General features: G+C 38.3%; 1 protein-coding gene and 1 non-coding gene across 13 annotated transcripts in view; both read left to right on the top strand.

Moving 5' to 3' along the window:
- LOC102232991 (regulating synaptic membrane exocytosis protein 2-like) overlaps window positions 1–22496 on the top strand; it is a 47454-nt gene that overhangs the window by 4144 nt on the left and 20814 nt on the right. For 6 of the 12 annotated variants that reach the window (XM_023344587.1, XM_023344586.1, XM_023344582.1 and 3 more), the window contains exons 3-22: window positions 1457–1489; window positions 1627–1728; window positions 1982–2192; window positions 3209–3354; window positions 6079–6256; window positions 7074–7308; window positions 7709–7990; window positions 13552–13616; window positions 13718–13837; window positions 13912–14011; window positions 14881–15004; window positions 15134–15183; window positions 16125–16213; window positions 16294–16329; window positions 17329–17459; window positions 18157–18328; window positions 19179–19338; window positions 19534–19557; window positions 20861–20929; window positions 21710–21842. In XM_023344587.1, coding sequence (XP_023200355.1) covers window positions 1457–1489; window positions 1627–1728; window positions 1982–2192; window positions 3209–3354; window positions 6079–6256; window positions 7074–7308; window positions 7709–7990; window positions 13552–13616; window positions 13718–13837; window positions 13912–14011; window positions 14881–15004; window positions 15134–15183; window positions 16125–16213; window positions 16294–16329; window positions 17329–17459; window positions 18157–18328; window positions 19179–19338; window positions 19534–19557; window positions 20861–20929; window positions 21710–21842 — 2460 coding nt within the window. The remainder of the gene's footprint in view (window positions 1–1456; window positions 1490–1626; window positions 1729–1981; window positions 2193–3208; window positions 3355–6078; window positions 6257–7073; window positions 7309–7708; window positions 7991–13551; window positions 13617–13717; window positions 13838–13911; window positions 14012–14880; window positions 15005–15133; window positions 15184–16124; window positions 16214–16293; window positions 16330–17328; window positions 17460–18156; window positions 18329–19178; window positions 19339–19533; window positions 19558–20860; window positions 20930–21709; window positions 21843–22496) is intronic. The other 6 variants (XM_023344584.1, XM_023344583.1, XM_023344588.1 and 3 more) reach the window with 6 other exon arrangements.
- trnad-guc lies at window positions 3396–3467 on the top strand. Its single transcript has one exon. It is a non-coding gene; the product is annotated as a tRNA-Asp (tRNA).

Raw genomic sequence — 22496 nt, 5'->3', positions numbered from 1 at the left:
ATCAGATGTGTTTCATTTTAAGAAATAAACAAATAACAGACCAGAGCTCACAAAACAAATAATTATAACGACATTACAGCAAAACAAAAAAGTCCACAATGATGTGAAAATGGTTTCCCAATGATTAAATAAAAGCTTAATTCCTTCTTACCTACAGTGATTCATCAGTGACCAATTTAAAATATTAATTTCTTATCTGATCAGTTTGAGTCTAATTGACTGAATCGCTCTTTAATTAGTTAAGAAATATTGCTGGACTCATAACACTGTTGTGTGTTATTTGCTGGTTTAAGCAAATAATTCCTTAATATTGATGAAAAAGTTCTAGTGAAGACAACTAAATCACAGATCTCCAGAAGCTCTTCATTAACCATCAGAACCTCTAGAACTTCCTTATTTATCTCATAAAGTTGTTGTCTGACCAGTAGAACTTTATTATTGATCAAATTAGAATTTTATCTGCCCTTACTATCATTATTAATTATTTACAAGTTACCTGTTGACCAGTAGAACCTGATCATTAACGACCAACGTGAGCTTTTCACTGACTGCTGAACCTCATCATGGCCTCAGGAATCACTTTATTTGTCTCTTGGACTAGAAAGACACCATATTAAGGCTCACACAGCATATCCTCAATGCTCAATTCAGATTTATTTCTTGTTTTTTTGCATAGTCGTTCATACTACCGAATGGTCCAACAAAAATCAACTTCCAAAGCGATGTGCACAGAAGAACATTTACGTCAGATATGTTTATGGAAGTAATAATGGATGCTGCCATTACTGAATCATTTTTAAAGTTTATTCAGCAATGGGAGCCGACAGTAATGTCAGAGAAATCATGACAGCACAAAGGTAGATAACATGAAACGAAATGAAATGAATGAGCGATAGCATTGACTGCATTTTCTGTGCAGAAGTTTCTTTGGATGTAGTCAGAGCTAAAAGTGGTGAGATTGTGATGTGATGAGCTTCAGCGACACAAACTGCTTTCATAATTTCATAATTGTAATTTTCATTCATTGTTTACGTCCTGATTTACCGGATCTGGCTTCTTCTGGTGCAGAATTATGACGTCAGTGACGTAAAAGTTGGACAAAATGTGACATGACTGTTCAGACTGCAGGCGCTTTGAAAACAATCGGATACGTTTGTGAATTAGTTCCTCATATAAAAGTGACTCAAATCTGATTTTAAATTAAAAAAAAAGTCAGATCTAACAGTCACATCTGGACCAATTACAGTACTACAGGACAGAGAAACAGAGAATACAGAGTTACAGTTAGCAACACGTAACTAGTTTACCTATTAGCCCATCATAGTTCATCTTCAGCTTTCTGTTCTGTCCATGTCTCCATGTTTCGGTTCAGTTTGTGCTTCACTTTTTTTAAACTTCTCTTTATTGTTTTTATTCTGTTTCGTCTTCATCCTCATCATGGCCTTTGTGTCTTCAGGGATGAGGAGGAAGTAAAACCTCCCCCAGCTTCGTAAGTACCTCAGAGTCCGCTGTGCTGTTTGAAAACCCCTGTCCTGGCCAGAACCTCCTTCCTGTTTCCCAACCTGACGCCTCAATCCCACGGCGAACCTGCTTCCTGTCCGCTGACTGTCTGTGTTACCTGGACAGGTGGAATCCGCTCTCAGGGTTCAGTCAGTTGGTCAATAATGTTGCAGCCAATGTGTCCGAAGTTCTGCAGGTTAAAAGTCCGACTGACAACGAGTCTCAGACGTGAGTAAAACCGAGAAGGTGAACTGATCGGAGGTCTGTTTCTGGCTCAGCTCAGATATTGATCGATTATTGGATATTTTACCAAATCAGATTTGATCTGGATCATTCATGAGGATCAGATCACTGCAGAAAAAAGTCTCTATCCAGGAAATATCACAAGCTAGTGGAGAGATTGGAAACAGTTGTAAAGTAGGCAGAGTTTGACGCAGAATTTGTCTTGAAGTCAGTGTCTGACTGCTCCTGTTCTTTACAGGAAGTTACATCAGCAGTTTGAGATGTATAAGGACCAGGTGAAGAAGCTGGGGGAGGAGCCTCCTGCGGTGCAGATGGCGAGGGCGGAGTCTCCCACCTGCGGCGTCTGCCACAAAACCAAGTTTGCGGACGGCTGCGGCCGAGCCTGCTGCTACTGTCAAAGCCGCTTCTGCGCGCGCTGCGGCGGGCGTGTCCCTTTAAGAGCCAATAAGGTTGGAGTGTGAGGCCGTATTTCCTCCTTTGGACCTTTAGTTTTTCTTTTTGCAAATCTTAACATCCACGTTCTTCAGCTTAACTCTGAAGATAACCACAATCTTCATGGCTTTGTTTAAGTTAGTATAAGTGTTGATTTTTTTCCTCTATATGATAATTTGATTTCAAGGTACCTTAACTCCAAAAAAATAAAGAATATATTTCTAAATATTAAAGAGTAAGACATTGAATAAGTCATGCAAAAAGTGTGATTAGGTGTAAAAACATTATTAACAGTTAATCCAGTGTCATTTAATCTCAAAACTCTGCAAATAAAACAACAAAATGTGTTTTTTGCAAAAGCATTTATGCTCCTTGAACTTTCACATGTTTTCACTGTGTTTTATTTGGATTTTATTCGATAAACTAACACAAAGTGTTTTGTTTTTGCAACTTGGAAGGAAATTTATTCATGGTTTGATGTGTTTCAGCCCCATTTACTCTGACATGCTAAGATCTTGGCTTCTCTGTGAAATATCTACTGGTTTGTTAGTGAAGAAACAGCATCATGAAGACCAAGAAACCCAGCAGACAGGATCAGAGATGAAGCTGTTTAGGTTACAAAACGATATACAAACTCAGAACATCTCGCAAAGCTTCAACTATCATCTGAACATGGAAAAAAATGGCACAACTACGAACTTATCAACCTAAACTAATTAAAAAGCAGCCAGAAAGTCCCATGGACACTGCATTTAGCGTGACCAGGGTGAAACATAGAGATGGCAGGGTAATGCTGTGGGGTTGCATTTGTTTCTTGTGCATAGGAACGCTGGGAGAACAATCCTGAAAGAAAACCTGTTAAAACTCAAGAGCTGCAATGAAATGGATTAGATCCAAAGGATAGAATGGTCCAGTCAAAGTCCAGACCACTTTGAAAGCCATTTTGGTATTGGTCTATCACATAAAATCCAAATAAAACACACTAATGTTTGAAATGTGAGCACATATAAACGTGTGTGTTGTTGTGTTTTAGGTGATGTGGGTTTGCAACGTGTGCAGGAAGCAGCAGGAGATCCTGACCCGGTCGGGAGAATTTTACCCCAACGCGTCGCCTCCACACGGGCCGATGCAGGGGGCGTCGGGGGCCGTGGGGCCCCTGAGCAATGGAGCCACAGAGCAGTAAGTGTCATTTAAAATATTAGACAACAAACAACAATATCTCCTCGTTAGTATAGTGGTGAGTATCCCCGCCTGTCACGCGGGAGACCGGGGTTCGATTCCCCGACGGGGAGTGAAGTTTGTTTCAGGTCCCTCTTGAAAATGAGATCTAGATCTCAACGGGGTTTACCTGATTAAATAAAGGAATATTATTATAACTCTTCTAGATGCAGGATAGAGAAAACAACCCACCATCCAACTGAGACCCAATATTTGATCTCTGATTGGATTCAGAAACGTAAACGTATGGTTTGGCACGAAGAAAAACTAAAGATTGGGTCTTTTTTGTGAAAAACAACCATTTCAAACATAAAATAACTTGGCTACATTTTTGTGTTTTCTTTTATTTTAATACTGGAACTAATTTGGGAAACTGCAGACGCGCTACATTTTAACTTTAAAAACAACCAAAAACTCACTATCAGTGCCGCCACATTCATTTTTTAATTACTTTCTTTTAACAATTGAAATAATTCTAATAATTATATCATCAGTATGATATACTTTTTCTCTTTTTCCACAGAGAGTAGAGATATCTCTGTTTATCAGTGATAAAATGTGTCATTCAAAGAAGCGCTTCTCTTCCTGTGGTTCTCTCATTGTTTAAACATCTGTGGTGCTGAAAGTGCATCAATTGCTTTTCTACATCAGTTTTATAGCAACGTGAAGGTGATGGAGAACCAGGAAATCTAACATTTTAACAGCCACCATAATGAAACTACTACAACGACTAGAAGCAGTCATTTTGACCGCCACATCTTAACCTCAGTTAATTCACCTGGCAAGCTTGGAACTAAAATAAAACTTAATTTAATTACAAACGCAATGCATTTAACAATATAATACATTGTTTTTAATTTAAGAAATTAAGTTTAGTTATTCATCAAAAAAGGTGGATTTTTAATTAGTTTGATTTAACATTTTTTAAACTTTTTCTTTTGCAATTTTTTTTAAATTGGAAAAGGTAAAAAATTAACTATACATAAATATAATTGTTGTTTAATCTCTTGATTCAGTAAGATTTAGGAAAGCACTGAGTGGTTTAATACCAACACCGATTTTTTTGTGAAAAAAAATAACAAATGGAGCACAACATCTTTGGGGGATCAGAAATTTGAAGTGTTTTTTAGAAGCTGCTTAAGGCTTAAAGGGGTTTTTATGTGTGACACACCAAAAAGAAATACATGTTTTACTATTTTTAAGTTAAAACAAACCAAAAATCTGATGTTAAATCTGCAGCAACAGGTCAGAAACAGGCAAAAAGGATATTTTTCTCTTTTTTTCGGTGTTTCTTAAACATTTAACCCTCAGTTTTGTCTGGAGGTTTTTACTGCTGAGTCAGTAAAATTCAGACTTGTCCTTTTGACGTCTGACTGGTCATAATTAGATCACACACATAATTTACCTCCAGACCCCATCTCCAACACACACACACACACACACACACACACACACACACACTGTGCCTGCCCTCCCCATCAAACACGCACAGCCCCCATACACACAAACTCAAACACACACGCTAATCAGATTAACAGAATAATAATCCCCTCAGCTCACTGGGGATTATTGCTGCTACTAAATACAGCAGGCTAACACACACAGGCTAACGGGAGCTAGTAGCGGTGATGTAATACCCCAGGTGGGCGGAGTCAGAGTGAGATAGAGGGCGCTGAAAGGGGCGGAGCTTCAGTTGTACTCCAGCTGTCAGGTACAAACCTGCTGAGTGTGTTAATGTGTGTCAATGTGTCGTGTGTTGAACCGGCACAGAAAAACAGAAACAGGCTCTTTGTTCATATCTCTGAGCAAAAAACACACGACTCAAACACGATGATGTCTGGATCCTCGTCTGCTCAGAGTTTCATTCGTCGTCCTGCAGCTGCGTGACGGCTGCGTCGGCGCGCACTGACAGGAAGCGGTGGCCGCAGGAAACGGTGGCCGTATGTAAGTCTGCGTCTCGCACATCCAGTTACAGGTTAACGCAGAGTTTGTGATCTTTGTTCAGAGAAGATTCAGTGAGATTCTGGGTGGTTGGAGTGAGCAGTTTTACTCTGAGAAAACAAAAAGTTTTCAAAGTTCACATTATTTATAATTAATTCATGTCCCTCAGTTTACTTGATAAAGGAAGGAAGGCGGGATCTCAGGTTAGGCTGCTGGACGACGTTCAATGAAAAGAAAAAATCTGGAATTTGGTATTATTGGGTCTGGATGAAGAAAAAAGAAAAGAAAGATGTATTCTGTCTTTCTGTTCTTGTTTCTTACATTTCATTCTTCCCTCCTTTTTCGTTCCCTACTTCCTTTGTCTGCTTCCTTCTGTCATTCTTTGCATTTTCTTTTCTTCCTTCTGTCATTCTTTCCATCCATCCATCTGTCCATCAGTCCATCCGTCCGTCATTTTGTCTGTCCATCCATCCATGAATATCCATCTATCAATCATTTTGTTCTTCCATCCTTCCATCCATCCATCCATCCATCCATCCATCCATCCATCCATCCATCCATAGATGCGGTTTGGATCTCTGTAAATTAAGATCTTCGCCTGTAGACTCGTCTCTCTCCCCTCACCAGACATGAACACCGCCATGTTGGAAACACTTCAAATACAGAAACAATTTCATCGTCTCCTTTGTTTACGTGAAGCAGTGTCTCCTCCCTCCTGATTGGTTCGCTCCCTGTGTCCGACAGGCGGCGGAGCCCCTCCGCGTCGTACTACGATGGTGGCGGCAGGATGCCTCGCTCGCCTTCCGACCACGGCTTGGACCGCCGCCCCCGCTCCACGCACAGCTACCATGGCAACGGCGAGGAGGAGTTACGTGTCCAGAGGCGACCAATCAAAGACCGGCGCGGCCGCTGGCACTCACAGGTGGGACAACAACGACGAAACGACTCTTATGTCGCAGTGGTGATTTAATTTCCAGAATGTTGTAATGTTCAACGTTATGTGTGCAAAAAAAGGAAAGAATATTGTTTTTATTTCTTCTTCATCATTGTTTCATCTCATTCAATAACTATAAAATATGTAATATTTCTATAATAATTTAAAAAGCCGCTTAGAGAAAGCATGAAGTGAATGCTTTGTATAACAAACATGATGGATGGATGGATGGATGGATGGATGGATGGATGGACGGACGGACGGACGGACGGACAGATGGAGGGATGGATGGACGGACGGATGGAGGGATGGATGGACGGACGGACGGACGGACGGACGGATGGATGGATGGATGGATGGACAAAACGATGGATTGATGGATGGATGGACAAAACAATGGATGGATGGATGGACAAAACGATGGATGGATGGATGGACGGATGGATGGATGGATGGATGGATGGATGGATGGATGGATGGATGGATGGATGGATGGACGGATGGATGGACAAAACGATGGAGGGATGGATGGATGGACATAACAATGGATTGATGGATGGATGGATGGATGGATGGATGGATGGATGGATTGATGGATTCTATGTGATGATTCAGATTTAAAGGTAAAAAATTTTTTATTGAATTTATTCAAATATTTAAAATGTTTTCTGGTTTTAAGTTTCAGTTTAATCCAGATTAAATTCTGGATTAAACTATAAATCCAAACTTCGGAACCTGAAGCTAACTGCGGCGTTTTCTGCTAGACTTGTGTTAGGAAGCTCACCTGTTCTCCTTCCTGGATCAGGACCACCCATTTGACCCGGTTCTGGTGGACCGTGAGCTGCGGCGGCGCCAGGAGGAGGAGTTTCAGGCTCGCTACCGAAGCGACCCCAACCTGGCCCGCTACCCGGTTAAGCCGCAGCCGAGCGAGGAGACCATGAGGATGCTGGCGCAGGTCGGCCGGGTCCGCCACCAGCGCCGGCACAGCGACGTGTCGCTGGCTGCAGCAGAACCGGAACATCTCAACCTCAGACACACGGGTCAGGATTTACTCTTGGCTTAGCATGCTGCTTATTTCTCTTTCCCACTTCCACCCAAAATGGCCCTAGATTAATTAAAACAAGAAAAATAATAAGAAAAAAAATCTTTGTAAATTTGAAATAAGACAAAACTAACTTACTTTTCGGCAAGATATAGGAGTTTATTTTAAGTCAATAATTTGTTAATATTGATGAAAAAATACTAGTTTAATTGGCAGATTATTTCACTTTTGACATGGGAAAGGTGAAATTATCTGCCAGTGGAACTAGAACTGGTTGCTAGGTGATGGACTGGGATTGGCCAGGGTTGCCAGGTAACGGCACAAAAAGACACATAAATCAGTAAATAACAGATTCATATTAATGTCTTGCTTTATTATCTCATTATTTCGCTCCTCAGCCGTCCGCCAGAATCGGCCTCAGGGACTGATTGGGTCTGGAGGTCAGAGGTCATTCTCAGTTGACAGGACTCCCAATCACCTCAGCCCCACGTCTCCTCGACGCAGCCCGTTGCCACAGCAACTCCTGGACCCGAGCTCCGCCCTCAAGAGGAAGCCCACCAATGAGAGCATGGCGCAGAGAGGGAGGATGATGGGGAAGATGCACGTGATTGGCAGCTTCAGCAGTTCAGAGGAGGAGCTGCTGACCACACCTGAATACACCAGCTGTGATGAGCCTGACAGTAAGAACTACAGGAGAAGAAAGCTACGTAGAAACACTCATCCAGAGTATCAGAACGTAGAAACACTCATCCAGAGTATCAGAACGTAGAAACACACATCCAGAGTATCAAAACGTAGAAACACACATCCAGAGTACCAGAACATAGAAACACACATCCAGAGTATCAGAACATAGAAACACACATCCAGAGTATCAGAACATAGAAACACTCATCCAGAGTATCAGAACGTAGAAACACACATCCAGAGTATCAAAACGTAGAAACACACATCCAGAGTACCAGAACATAGAAACACACATCCAGAGTATCAGAACATAGAAACACACATCCAGAGTATCAGAACATAGAAACACACATCCAGAATATCAGAACATAGAAACACACATCCAGAGTATCAGAACATAGAAACACACATCCAGAGTATCAGAACATAGAAACACACATCCAGAGTATCAGAACGTAGAAACACACATCCAGAGTATCAGAACGTAGAAACACATGCAGAGTATCAGAACGTAGAAACACACATCCAGAGTATCAGAACGTAGAAACACACATCTAGAGTATCAGAACGTAGAAACACATCCAGAGTATCAGAACGTAGAAACACATCCAGAGTATCAGAACGTAGAAACACACATCTAGAGTATCAGAACATAGAAACACACATCCAGAGTATCAGAACATAGAAACACATCCAGAGTATCAGAACATAGAAACACATCCAGAGTATCAGAACGTAGAAACACACATCCAGAGTATCAGAACGTAGAAACACACATCCAGAGTATCAGAACATAGAAACACACATCCAGAGTATCAGAACGTAGAAACACACATCCAGAGTATCAGAACGTAGAAACACACATCCAGAGTATCAGAACGTAGAAACACACATGCAGAGTATCAGAACGTAGAAACACACATCCAGAGTATCAGAACGTAGAAACACACATCTAGAGTATCAGAACATAGAAACACATCCAGAGTATCAGAACGTAGAAACACATCCAGAGTATCAGAACGTAGAAACACACATCTAGAGTATCAGAACATAGAAACACATCCAGAGTATCAGAACGTAGAAACACACATGCAGAGTATCAGAACATAGAAACACATCCAGAGTATCAGAACGTAGAAACACACATGCAGAGTATCAGAGTACCTTGCTGTAAAGTTAGAGTAGATTTGTTTTCTAGAGTAGCGCTACAAATTGAGATTGAATTGAATTTTTAGCTTGATTAGCCGTGAACAACAATAACCCACAAGTCAGAAACATAATATTTTTAATAAGGGTAAAAACTCACAATATATACAGTAGTTGCTCATAAAATAATATGGTTTTTCTATATTTTATTGTGTAGTATCCATTTATTCAGCACTTCAATCACCCCATATAACATCAAGTGCAATTTTAATTTAGTATGTAATATTATATACTAAATTAAGTTCTCAGATATAAATAAAATGGACTTAGAAGATGGTGGTAACTGCAAAAATCAAAATCTTACCCAGTATTTTTTGATAGTTTCTATTGCAAATATCTTAGTACACTTGAAAGAAGACAGAACTAACTTACATGTAACTTTTCAGTAAGATTTTGTAGCATGTTTTATGTCAATAAGTTTTTAATTCTGATGAGAAAGTACTACTTTCATTGGCAGATTACATAATATGAGGAAAATGTCTTGTTATAAGTGAAATAATATTCCAGTGGAACTAGAACTTTTTAATCAATATTAAGGAATTATTGACTCTAAGCTCCTTTATCTTGCTGAAAAGTGACTTGCAAGTTAATTTTGTCTTATTGTGCACTATTATGCACTAGAAACTAATAAAAAATACCTGGTAAGATTTTGTGTTTTTGCAGTGTAACTGTCGTCGTGGTGATAAATGAATATGCTTCCTGTAACAGAATATCGCATCAGTTTAAATTGTCTTCTGCCCTCTAGTGGAAATGTGAAGTATTTTTGCCTTTTTCCTGGAACTTGCCTTTCAGTGATATCTTGAGTTTTCAGGCTTTAAACTGAGAAAACAAGAAGCAGGGAGAGTGGAAAAGGAGACACTGTGTGTTCTCAGTGTCTCTGACTTAAATTAGCTCAGTGTGATAATCTTCTTACAGCTGAATCTGGCTTCACCTCCAACCAGCTTCACCTGCACTTCCTCAGCCTCACAACAGAGGGTTCCCGTGAGAAAACTCTCTACTTTCCTCTCATCATTTCCATATTTTGGTTGCAGGTTTCTGGTTTTTTATGGTGGTACTGTTCCACATTAGACAACTTTTTTCCCAGTTTTTTCCTCTGATGCAAATGATTGGCCATTGCCTTTGTGTTAAATTCTTTGGGAGTACCTCCAAGTCCCACTAAATGTTGTAGAGAGTTGTCTCTAATGGATTGGTTTGTTAAAGATTAACATTTTTGAACTCATTCTGTGTTTCTTCTCTCTGTATGCTTCTGAAAACATAAAAAACCATCAATATCCTACATTTTTTTGGACATTTTTATCTGTTTTCCAGGCCATTTTATAGCACAACCAAGTAACTGTTGCCTTCAATTGTTATACAAATGCTGCATATATCAAATTTCACTTAAAATAAATTTTGCTTCCTGATTTCACGCCTTGAAATTGGGGCTCTGTCTCTTTAAAACCTCTTGCCTTCAGGAATTCATCACAACATCCAAGCATGAACTCACTGCAGCTCAGATGGACATGAACTTAAAGTGTCCACACATCCTTAAAATGTCTTAAATAAATTTTTAAAAAGTGAATTGCCCTTTAATATGTTACTCAAAGGTCTGAAATTTTGTCTATTTGCACTATTTTATCTCATATATTCTATTTTTGTATTTTTTATTTGTGGGACTTTCCTGCCAGGCTAACATTTGAGTGGCACTCAGTCACATGTGTTGCGTTTTGTGACTTGAGAAGGTTGAGGCTACCGCTAGCTAGCAACGGTACATTAGCAGCTTTTTGTGTCTTAGTCATGTTTTCAAGTTTATCTCTAGCTCGCTGGTTGATGTTTGTAGATTTCTGTGGAGATGCAGGTCTTAAATATAATTCATGACAGTATTAAAAAGTCTTAAATTTGAGTTGTTGAAACTTGAGAAACTCTGGAACTGAAACAAGGCTCTTGGCGCTTTCAAACTTAAGTTATCATGTAAAACATTTCTCTATGAAGCTGTGCTGATTTTAGTTTTGGTTTTTGTCCATCGTTGCTCGGTTAATCTTCTGTGTCTACGTCTCAGGGGCCAAAGTCATGAAAGACGATGGAGTCTGATTGGCTCAGAGTGGCTCCTCCCATCGGGGTCAGAGGTGAGAGATCAGCTCAGAGTCTCTGACGCTGCATTACTGAAGGCACCTGGACCGCAGGACGCAACATAAAAACCTCCGACAAACTCGACTGGAAAACAGAACGGATCCTGGAGAAGCTGGTCGATAATCTGGCCATGGTGGGAGACAAACATCTCAGCCTGTCGGTTCTGATGGGTCACAGAATCAGCGTCGATGCTTTCCGTCAATTGGATTACATGTGAAGAGTTTGGATTACCAAGAGTTGCTGCAAGGAAGCAGGAATAGAAACAGTTCAGTGCAGGAGGGAACCAAACTGTGGACAAGGCGGCCTGGATCTGCTGCTGAGCTGCATATTTTGCTCATTTTCCTGGAAATCTGTTGGATTTTTCCAAGTTCTTAAGGTTAAAGTTTCAAGAAAGTGCTTGGAGTTGCTGAAATGTTTCTTCCAGTTCGCAGACTCTCTGACCCAAAGTGAAGCAAACAGCAGGTTAGCAACCGGTGAAGTTCAGCTGAAGCCACGATGCTGCCGCTGACAGAGAGACGGACTCTGTGTTTGGCCTGAGCTAATCTTGTTACAGACAGGTATGAGCAGCCCTGCAGCCTGCAGGCAGAGCTCGGGGCAAACTGCGATCCCTCACCCAGAGAGAGGAGGACCGAGGAGCTGCAGGTTCACCTCCTGCTCTTCTTCTTCATCTAAAGCTTCTTTTTTTATCATGCTGTCGTCCTCTCAGACCTGTGAGTACTGCAGAGGCTTTATGGCAGCGATCTGCACCTGATGACGGGTCTAAGTGGACTTCCTGTCCGTTTATAGGCTCAAACACTCTGTTATTGCTCTACATTTACCTGCATTTAATCGTCTTTCACTGATGACAGAAAGTTTATAGGTTCAAACTGCAGGTGACGGACAATAATGCTGCATAAAACTGATCCCAGAGCTGTTTTCACTGCAGAAAAACAAAATATTACCAAGCAGTTTTGGTCTAGTTTCTAGTGTAAATATCTTACAACACTTGAAATAAGAAAAAATCTAACTTAGAAGTAACTTTTCAGAAAGATACAGGAGTTTGTTTTATCTGCAATGGAGCAAGTACAAATTATTGACTTAAAACAACCTCCTACATCTTGCTGGAAAGTCAGTTGTAAGTTAGTTTTGTCTCTATTAAAGTGAACTAAGATATTTGCACTAAAAACTAGACAATCAATAAATCAGCCAAGTTTATTTTTATAGCACATTTCAGCAACACAGTAGTTCAAGGTGCTTTGCATTGTGAAAACATAACAAAAAAGAAACATATTTTAGTCAACAGTTGTGAAAACCAACAACAGACATTACATTTAGTCAAGAACCATTGTTAAAATCATCAATACACATGAAATAAGTCGGTCAATGTTCAATTTATAATGGTTCAAAACCAACTAAACAGCTGGGTTTTAGTCTAGGTTTAAAGGAACTCAGTGTTTCAGCTGTTTTTCAGTTTTCTGGAGGTTTGTTCCAGATTTGTGGTGCATACAAGCTCAATGCTGCTTCTCCATGTTTGGTTCTGGCTCTGGAAATGCAGAGCAGAACCAGAACAAAAATACTTGGTGAGATGGTGTGTTTTTGCAGAGTTATGCAGCATCATTGGGAGTCAATAAAGAAGACTTTTTTGTGGAAACGGAATCAGAAAAAAGATATCTGTAGTTGTGAATGGATGTGATCTCATTGTTTCCCCTCTGTGGAGGAAATGGATGTAGGTTATCAAACTGGCTTTTGACTGCAGGACAAACTGTCTACTGGAGGAAGTCGGTGCAACTCCTTTATTAGCAAAGCATGTCTGTCAACAGCTGTGAAAACTGAAGCTGGATCTAAGAAGAAAACCAGTCAAGGAATCAAAACAGAAACACACCAAATTCACACGGATCGGGACATATTCCAATTGAAATAGTTCCCTTATTGTCTTTTTAAATACAATTTCTTTTCAAGAAGATTTTAGAGGGATGTACATCAACAAAGGCCAAACCAAGCAGAGATACTTCCTTTAAAAAGAGAGAACAGTAAGGGATGCCATAACAAAATGTATCTATAAATATTAAATAGCTGAACGGTGTTATGCTGGATCTTGTGACCGTATGCAGAAGCCAAGCAGGATTTCATTTCAGATGTGTTTTAAAGGAAGGAAAGAGAAAAAACAAAATAGAAAAGTTGATTTGGACCAAAGATTAAGTTTTTTTTTTAGCTTTCTGAGTTTTAATTGTTTTTATTAAATTTGTTTTGTTGTTTTCAGGAGACATGGAGAGCCAGTGGTGGGATCATGGTACCTGGCATGGCGAGCCTGCACCGATGTCTATGGTAACTCAACAAACACGCCCTCCATCATAACATCCGTTCCCTGTCTGCCTTTCTGCCTGGCCGTTTTTATGAATTAAACAGTATTTTTTGTCATTCGTTAGCAGCCGGTCACATGGCAACAATCCAAAGATGGGGAGCGTCTGATTGGTCGAATCGTCCTGAACAAGAGGATGAAGGACGGGACGGTTCCTGCAGATACAGGAGCCCTGCTGGGCCTCAAGGTGGCGCTGCTGTTTCTCTTATGATCATCCCAGTGGTGTCCAGTGGCTTGCTGATGGGCACCGGGTTTTTTCAGGTTGTTGGTGGGAAGATGACGGAGTCTGGCCGTCTGTGTGCGTTCATCACCAAAGTGAAGAGAGGAAGTCTGGCAGACACGGTGGGACATCTGAGACCAGGTAAACACAGTTTGTGCTCATAGATTACGTCTCTTATTATACGTTAAATGTTGCTTTCTTCAACTTACAGTAAAGTTGTTATATTTGTTATAAAACGTCTGATTTTCTGTTTCCATCAACCTGATTGTTTTATTTTAGTCTCACTTTGTAAAAGAATCTTGACTTCTCATATTTTTTGGGTCATCTACATTGGCATATATTACTGGGTTGGACGTCATGTGATAACACACATCATGTCAGTCGGTTGCCTCGGCAACAGATCTGTGTGTAGAGTAGACCGACCCAATTTTGGTAGTAACTAGTTGCATTTACTTGAGTAACTTTTAAAAAAATCTACTTTTAAGAGTATTTTACTACGCTGTACTTTTTACTTTTACTTGAGAAATTTTATTATAAAGTATTTCTACTCTTGAGTAAAAATTTCTGTTTTTTCTACCCACTGAATGAAAAACAAACATGTTTTAACCAAAAATTCACCAGACACAGACACGCACCTGCAGTTTTGTTAAAGTTTCAGAAGATTTTATTGAAAGAAACTGATTTGAAAAAATTATTATGTTATTTTTTTTCATTTTGATCAATAAAGTACCAAAATTTTCACTTAACTTTATATTTTGATCCATTTAATGTAATTTTAAATCATTAGATAATTGATAATTTGATCAGTTACTCAGTACTTGAGTAAACATTTTACCAAATATTTTTTTACTCTTACTTGAGTCATTTCTTGGACAGCTATCTTTTGCTAGCTATAGCGGCTAATAGGCTCCATCCAATCCAGTAATAAATGTCGAAGTTCATCTAGTCAGTGTGGCTCGTTTGCTTTTTGCAGTGTAAACTGTGACATATGTTACATTTTTGATCTCCAGGTGATCAGGTTCTGGAGTGGAACGGCCGGGTTCTTCAGGGCGCCACATTCAATGAGGTCTATGACATCATCATGGAGTCCAAACCAGAACCGCAGGTGGAGCTGGTGGTCTGCCGACCGATCCGGTGGGTCACACATCTGGTCCAGTCCGAGCTAACAAATTAAAAATGTTTACATATTCTGCATCATATCTAACTTTAAAATATGTTTTATTAGATGCTAATGCTAACGGATATCTGTTGGTTCTTGCTCAGCAGAGACGTTTCAAGAGCAGCAGACGCCTCCAGTGTTCACCTGGACTCCAGTGAGTTTATACACAAAGAATAATCCAACACAAGCTTACAGAAAACCACAGCAGTTAAACTTTTTCCCTCAGAGTACGACATTAAGGCGTTCCTGTTTTAGCTCAGTTAGAATTAATCATATTGTTAAAATTCAAATATTGATCCCAAAGAGAACTTAAATTTAGTTGTAATCCTTACTAATTTGAATTCTTCAAAGACTTACTGTAGATGGTGATGGCAGAAAAAATCTGATGTAGCAGTCTGTGTTGCAGCGACTTTGAGGAAGCCTCTGATGGAAGACACTCTGATATTGTTTTCATTTTCTACATTAGTTCGGTTCTTTTTGGAGGCTTCTGTTATTTATTTTAAATTTATTTGGATAGAATATTGCTGTTAACTTTTTTAACCATTACAAGGTTTTGTTTTTACAATTGTTAGCAGCTGATAAACATCTTGAAAGCTCAGATAATACCTGATCTCTAATAACTAATGCCAGAGTAGTTGGAAAATGAGGCTTATTGAATGCAGAGAAGGGAAAGAAGCAGGAAGTTCAAACCTTTTCTTCCTGTTACCGTAATGTATAGATAGATTTAAAACAGAACAGCCAAAGCAAATGAGGTGGATTAGCATTGATTGCTAATGGAAACTGAGCTGTTAGCATGTCAACACAGTCATGAGATTGGAGTTGCAACATTTAATTTCCATTTGGGACAGTTCCTTTGGTCTTTTTCTTGCTAGCACAGAGAATAAGCAATAAGCAATAAATAATATTAAATTTTTTATTTTATTTATATTTTATTAAAAAATGATTGAAAAAATAAGTTATTATTATTGTATTTTTCTTTCTCATCTTCTCTCCAACCTTCTGAGGTTTTGAAAAACAGTGTTGTAAGCTCCTAAAGTATCGCGTGTTGGACAAAGCGGGCTCTAGTGGAACTGGGTTTTGTTTTTCTGTGCTCAGGTTCCAGTTCCTTCGACTCACAGAAGGTCGGCCCGACCATCTCCGTCACCTCTCCCATGAGCCCCAGCGTTCTGTCGGGACAAGTCTCCGTAAGTTCAGCCAACATCTCGCACCCAGGCCCAGAAACCCGTAAACAGACGTTTCCATGGTGATGTGTATGTGTTTACAGAGTTCAAACAGGCCTCCTCTGGTTCCCAGGATCCAGGTAACCTGTAGAGAGTTAGGCTGTAGGTTAGCTTGAGTTTGGTGTTAGCTGTAGAGTTCATCAGTTTAGTGTAAAATAGATGCTTACCTGCAATTTATGAAACAACTTTTCCAAATATGTGTCATTTTTTCTCGTGATCCATATAAGAAAACATGAAACATTGTACTGAAGTAAGACTTCAACATATTTTTACTCAAGTAAAAGTAAAAAGTAGCTTAAAGTATTTGGTAAAACTGATCAAAACAACAATTATTTAATATTTAAAACGACATCATCAGACAGACCAAAATATAAAATTATGTGGAAATTTGGGTATTTTAAATATTAAAATGAAAATAATTTATATAAATAACAATTACAATATAAAGAAAAATTTTCCAAATCAGTTTTTTTCAATAAAAAACTGATGAAGTTTTAACAAAAACTGCAGGTGTGTGTCTGTGCTGGTGAATTTTTGGTTAAAACTTAAGTTTGTTTTTAATCAGTGGGTAGAAAATCCAGAAATCTTACTGAAATAAAATTAGCATTGCATCATAATAAAGTTATTCAAGTAAAGGTAAAAAGCACAATGTCCTAAAAGTAAAGTTTTAGTTAAAAATTTTATAAGTAAATTAAACTAGTTACTAATCTGGCTGTGATTTTTTTTTTAAGAGACAATTTCTCCTTTTTGGCATACAAATATTTTTATTTTAAAGACAGTTCTGTTGTGATCACATGACCAGAGAAAGTGACACAACAGGATGGAAATAAATATTAGTTACTAAAATCGGTCCAGTTTTACGCTGACGCTAAAATATCGTTGACCTCTAGTTTTTTTTAACTGAGAGCAGCTGATTAGAGTCTCAAATAATGGCTGCAGAGCAGAGCGACCATGAGGGATGCCCCCTAAAAAATGGAGCCCTGGGCTACTGCCCTTTATAAAGTTTGAACCAGTATGAATGGGTCAGATCCATTCTCTGTTTCGTTTCTAATGTTGCTGTATTTAATGTTTTAATACAGATCAAACTGTGGTATGATAAGGTTGGTCATCAGCTGATCGTCACGGTCCTTGGAGCCAAAGAACTTCCTGTTCGGGACGATGGACGACCGCGAAACCCATACGTCAAGATCTACTTCCTGCCGGACAGAAGGTAGAAGAACAAAGAAAAACAAAACTACATCATTGCTATTATTCTGTAAACCTGAATAACTGATCAAATTATTAATCATTTAATATTTAAAGAAATTAGATATTTAAAATGCTTTAATTATACTTAATATTTAAAAATACTGGATATATTTTAAAATACAATTTTTATATATTAAATATTTAAAAAATATATTATAAATATAAAGTTAAGTGGAAATTTTGACATTTTAAAAATATAAATAACAAATTATAAACTAACAAAATCAGGCAAAAATGTTTTTTTCCAAATCAGTTTCTTTTATTATAACATTTATGAAACTTTAACAAAAAACGCCCATGTGTGACTGTTTCTGGTGAATTTTTTGATTAAAACATGTTTGTTTTTTTATCAGTGGGTAGAAAATCCAGAAATTTTACTCAAGTAAGAGTAGAAATAGTTTCTAATAAAATTACTCAAGTAGAAGTAGAAAGTACAGCATAGTAAACATACTCCTAAAAGTAAATTTTTCCAAAACGTTACTCAAGGAAACGTACCAAACTCTGATAATAATTAATACAAACTAGCAAACACACTCTAAAAACTAATCAAAACTAACTGAATTAGAAAAAAAGTCACAACAGAATAAAACTGGACTATAATGAAAAAGCCCAAAGCTATTATAACCCCAGTCCTTGTGCCTCATCTGCTTCCTTCCCAGTGATAAGAGCAAACGCAGGACGAAGACGGTGAAGAAGTCCCTGGAGCCTCGCTGGAACCAGACCTTCATGTATTCCCCGGTTCATCGGCGCGAGTTCAGGGAACGGATGCTGGAGCTCACCGTCTGGGACCAGGCCAGAGTCCGAGAGGAGGAGAGCCAGTTCCTGGGAGAGGTGAGCACACGTGGAGCAGAGACTAAAGCAGTCTTTATCATATGTGGCTGGTCCGCGGGAGCCCCCTAGTGGTCCTCAAGGTATTGCATGTAAACGACCGTTTATTTCCCGTGACGTTAGGTCACGTGCTCAAAGTGCGACGCTACAGCTAGCTTAGCAAAGGATTGTGTTTAAAAATAATGATGGATGGATGGGTTAAAATCGGGCCACTCACAATAAAACAACTCCAGAACTATTTATGTGATCGGAGGAAACTAAGTCAAACCTGCTGAGAGTTTTGATTTGTCGTTCGTTAACGATTTATTTGATTCTTTTGAACGGCTCCGCGTATTATGCTCTGCTCACTACTAACGACTATTAAATGTAATTAATTAAATACAATAGATAAACGCAGTTGATAGAAACGGGTGGATGATTTTATATTTATTTTTTGTTTCTGGCAAAGCAACTCAAGTTTGTTTTTCTTTTAATTGTGCTTCTAAATTACAAGCTGTAAATGTTATTAATGCACACAACACTTGGTAGTAAAGAACAACCTGTTTTTGATTTCCATTCTTGACATTGGAAATCCAAACTAAGAATCTGTAAATAATTAAAAACACCCTGAGTAGACGTGTTCATGGCTTTTCACATTTGTTAAGCAGCATGGAAGAACAAAGAAAACAATACGTGCGTTAAGAGACTAATATTTTCATTTTAGGTTGTATATATTAACATGTTGTGTTAATGAGGGGTAATTTGAAGCTAGATGGTCCGTAAGTGTTTGTTAAACAGGTTAAGGGATCCTCAGACTGAAGGTTTTAGGTAGGAACAGCGTCCTGACGTTTCCCCGTGTTTCGTTTGTCGTCAGGTCCTGATAGAGCTGGAGTCGGCGCTGCTGGACGATCAGCCTCACTGGTACAAGCTGCAGCTTCATGACGTTTCCTCGGTGCCGCTGCCCAACGCCTCCCCCTACCTGCAGAGGAGGGGACTGCAGACGGAGCCGTCCCAGAGCAGCAGGAGGCTTCAGAGTGAGGGTCACACCAGAAACACACCAACTCTCATTCAGTCACATTGTTTTTCTTATGTTATCGCTGCTTATTGATACATTTTTTATCAATTTTAGAAATATAGATCTTTATTTTGTGTCTTTATTCCATCATGTCATTTTTTTAACATCTATTTTTTGTTTGTTTGTTGTTTCACTTCTTATGATGCGTTACCAGATAAAGGTCCTTACTTTAACTCAGGTAATAACACCTGTGTGTGTGCCCGTGTGTCTGTGTGGAGTCTTCTGAATTTGTGTTGCAATTTTTGTTTCTGCAGCCATAAAATCAGAAACAACCAGGATGGGCAATTTGTAAATCTGTCCATAGAAATGTTAAAGGGGACCTTTTATGCAAAATTCACATTTTGCACATTTTTATATTTCCCTTTTAGTTCCTACTGATTCTGAAAACAGCCCAAGCATTTAAAAAAATGCAATGTGGGCCGTGCTGTGGTGGCGCAGGGGGTTAGCACGCCCCACTTTTGGAGGCCTTAGTCCTCGACGCGGACGTCGCGGGTTCAACTCCCGGTCCCGATGACCTTTACCGCATGTCTTCCCTCTCTCCTCACCCTCCTTCCTGTCTGCCTACTGTCGCAAAAATACGAGCCACTAGCGCCGCAAAAAATAAAAGTTTTGCCAATAACTTAATGTTTTTTTGTGTTTAAAAAAGAAGCTGTTTCAAAAAATTTCCGATGTTAACGTTTTTGTTGCTAGGTAACAACCTGACGAGCTCCATCCTGTTACCTAGCAACCCAAAGGAACTCCAGCACATTTTGTCCACTGTTTTTACCGCTGTACAATGGCTGCTGGAAGAGACAAGTGTTTTGTTGTTGACTTACCATCCAGAAACCACTTCCCTGACTCTTGTTGGTTGTGCAGGAGGCTCCACTTTGGCTTTTCAAACACGTACGGTTGTATAATTGTGTATATTTGTGTATAATCTGTTTGCAGCCGTTTTCATGTGGGAGTGTAAACTGCAGCAGCTTATTTGGATATTACGCGTAACTGTAATTTTCCTTAAAGAATTAGTGTAGATGCTCTAGCAGTCAGTGTTACAAAAGTCTCTGACTGAAGACACTGATAGAAGTTTGTTTGCTTTTTGTTTGTGGATGAAGGATTGTTATGATGCTTTTGACTCATAAATGGCATTAACAGGCTAAATGTGGTTCCTTGTATTCACTCCCCATTAACATTTTCATATCCTGTCACATTACCCCACAAATTTCTATGTATCTTATTGTGATTTTAGGTGACTATCAATACAAAGGAGAGCATTATTCTCAAGTGAGAGGAAAGAGACAATGGTTTTTAACATTTCTTGTTACTAAAAAGACACTTTGCACAACCAAAGGTTTTTGCCTCAATCAGAGTTGCATATTTATTTTCTATTTTCATTCTGCTCCTGAGTTTGACGGTTTTCTATCTGTTGTGCTTCCAGCTGAAGATGACACGTGATCTTCTAAAGATCCTCCTTCTCGTTTCTCCCTACCTCTGTGTGTTTGCAGGATCTCAGAGGATCAGCGATAGCGAGTTTTCAGATTACGACTGTGAAGACGGCATTGGCGTCATTTCAGGTAACCACAGCATCCCACAATGCAATTTACTCATCTTTTGAAAAAAAAAAAAAGGGTGTACAAAACATTTTGAATTTCTACAAAAAAACATTAACTGGAACACAATGTCTCCACTGGTAAAAATCTGAATTTATTTGGTAAAAATTAGATTTTCTTTTTACCAGTGGGATTAGTAAAAATCTGATTTCTTCTAGTGTTGAATTTACTTTTTTCTAAAAACAAAATGTTCAAACTGTCTTTTTATTATTGCTACTTCAAGATAACATAAGATGTACTTTATTTATTCCAGAATTGGGTAATTATTGGGCAGCAGCGCCATGACATGGACAAATAAGAGACAATATTCTCAATATAAATTTAAAAAAATACACAAAATAAAATATACATGTCTACAAAATAAAATAGAAGTGTTATCTATTAATGTATGATAACACATTATACAAGTACTAATGTATGTACATATTTTATGGAAATGGAGCCGTGATCATGAGCAGTAATCCGTAATAATTAGTTATTGTTAAAGTGTGATGGCATGTAAGATTTCCTGTTTAAATGTATAATCTCATTTACCGGAGTGTTCTGACCAAGTTGACAATAAAAAATTTAAACTTCTGAGACTCAGAAAGTTACTTTAATTCCTGGTTATTTTATGGACCTGATTTTCCGTCTGTTAAGTTAGAAACTTAAAGTTTTTCTCACAAGTTGTAGTTTGACTAAACGTTTTATCTTTAGATCACATAAATGTAGACGAATAAGCCACGTTTATTTGTTTCAATGCAGATTACAGGCAGAATGGGCGGGACTTCCACAGCTCCACCCTCTCAGTGCCAGAACAGGTGATATCGTCCAATCACTGCTCCCGATCTGAGATGGTGCGCAGGTCACGGTCGCCAAGCCAACCGCCTCCACAAAGGTAAATACTGAGCAGATCGCATCGCATGGCAGATAAATTCATTTTAGCTTTTGGAGATTTGATTTTGTGAAAATCTGGATTTTACTTGGGTTTCCATAATTCAGAGTGACGTCAGAATCCCCAAGGCGGCCATCTTGTTTTAATGTGTTTTACAGCTACTATTTATTTGGACTTTAAATACACATAGGCAGACTTTACTGTCATTCAGTTGGACATTTAAAATGTACATATTGAGTGAAATGTCATTGTAGGGCTTCAATAAATATAATAAAATAAATAATAATACAAAGTACTAATATAAATATATACAATAAAAATATGACTTAATTAATTCAGGTTAACTCTGCCACAGAATATATATATATATATATATATATATATATATATATATATATATATATATATATATATATATATATATATATATATATATATTTTTTTTTTTTTTCTTTTTTTTTTATATATATATATATATATATATATATATATATATATATATATATATATATATATATATATATATATATATATATGTTTTTTAATTGAGAATAAAGTAGTAACTTTATGAGAACTTCAACATGAGAAATTAATGAAAATGAGGAATGTTGAGCATTTTGTGAAGTTATTGATTTTACACATAAGGAAATATTTCAC

The sequence above is a fragment of the Xiphophorus maculatus genome, chromosome 13 (assembly GCF_002775205.1).
Source record: "Xiphophorus maculatus strain JP 163 A chromosome 13, X_maculatus-5.0-male, whole genome shotgun sequence".
NCBI classification, from domain to species: Eukaryota; Metazoa; Chordata; class Actinopteri; order Cyprinodontiformes; family Poeciliidae; genus Xiphophorus; species Xiphophorus maculatus.
This window is presented reverse-complemented; position numbering and strand designations above follow the sequence as displayed.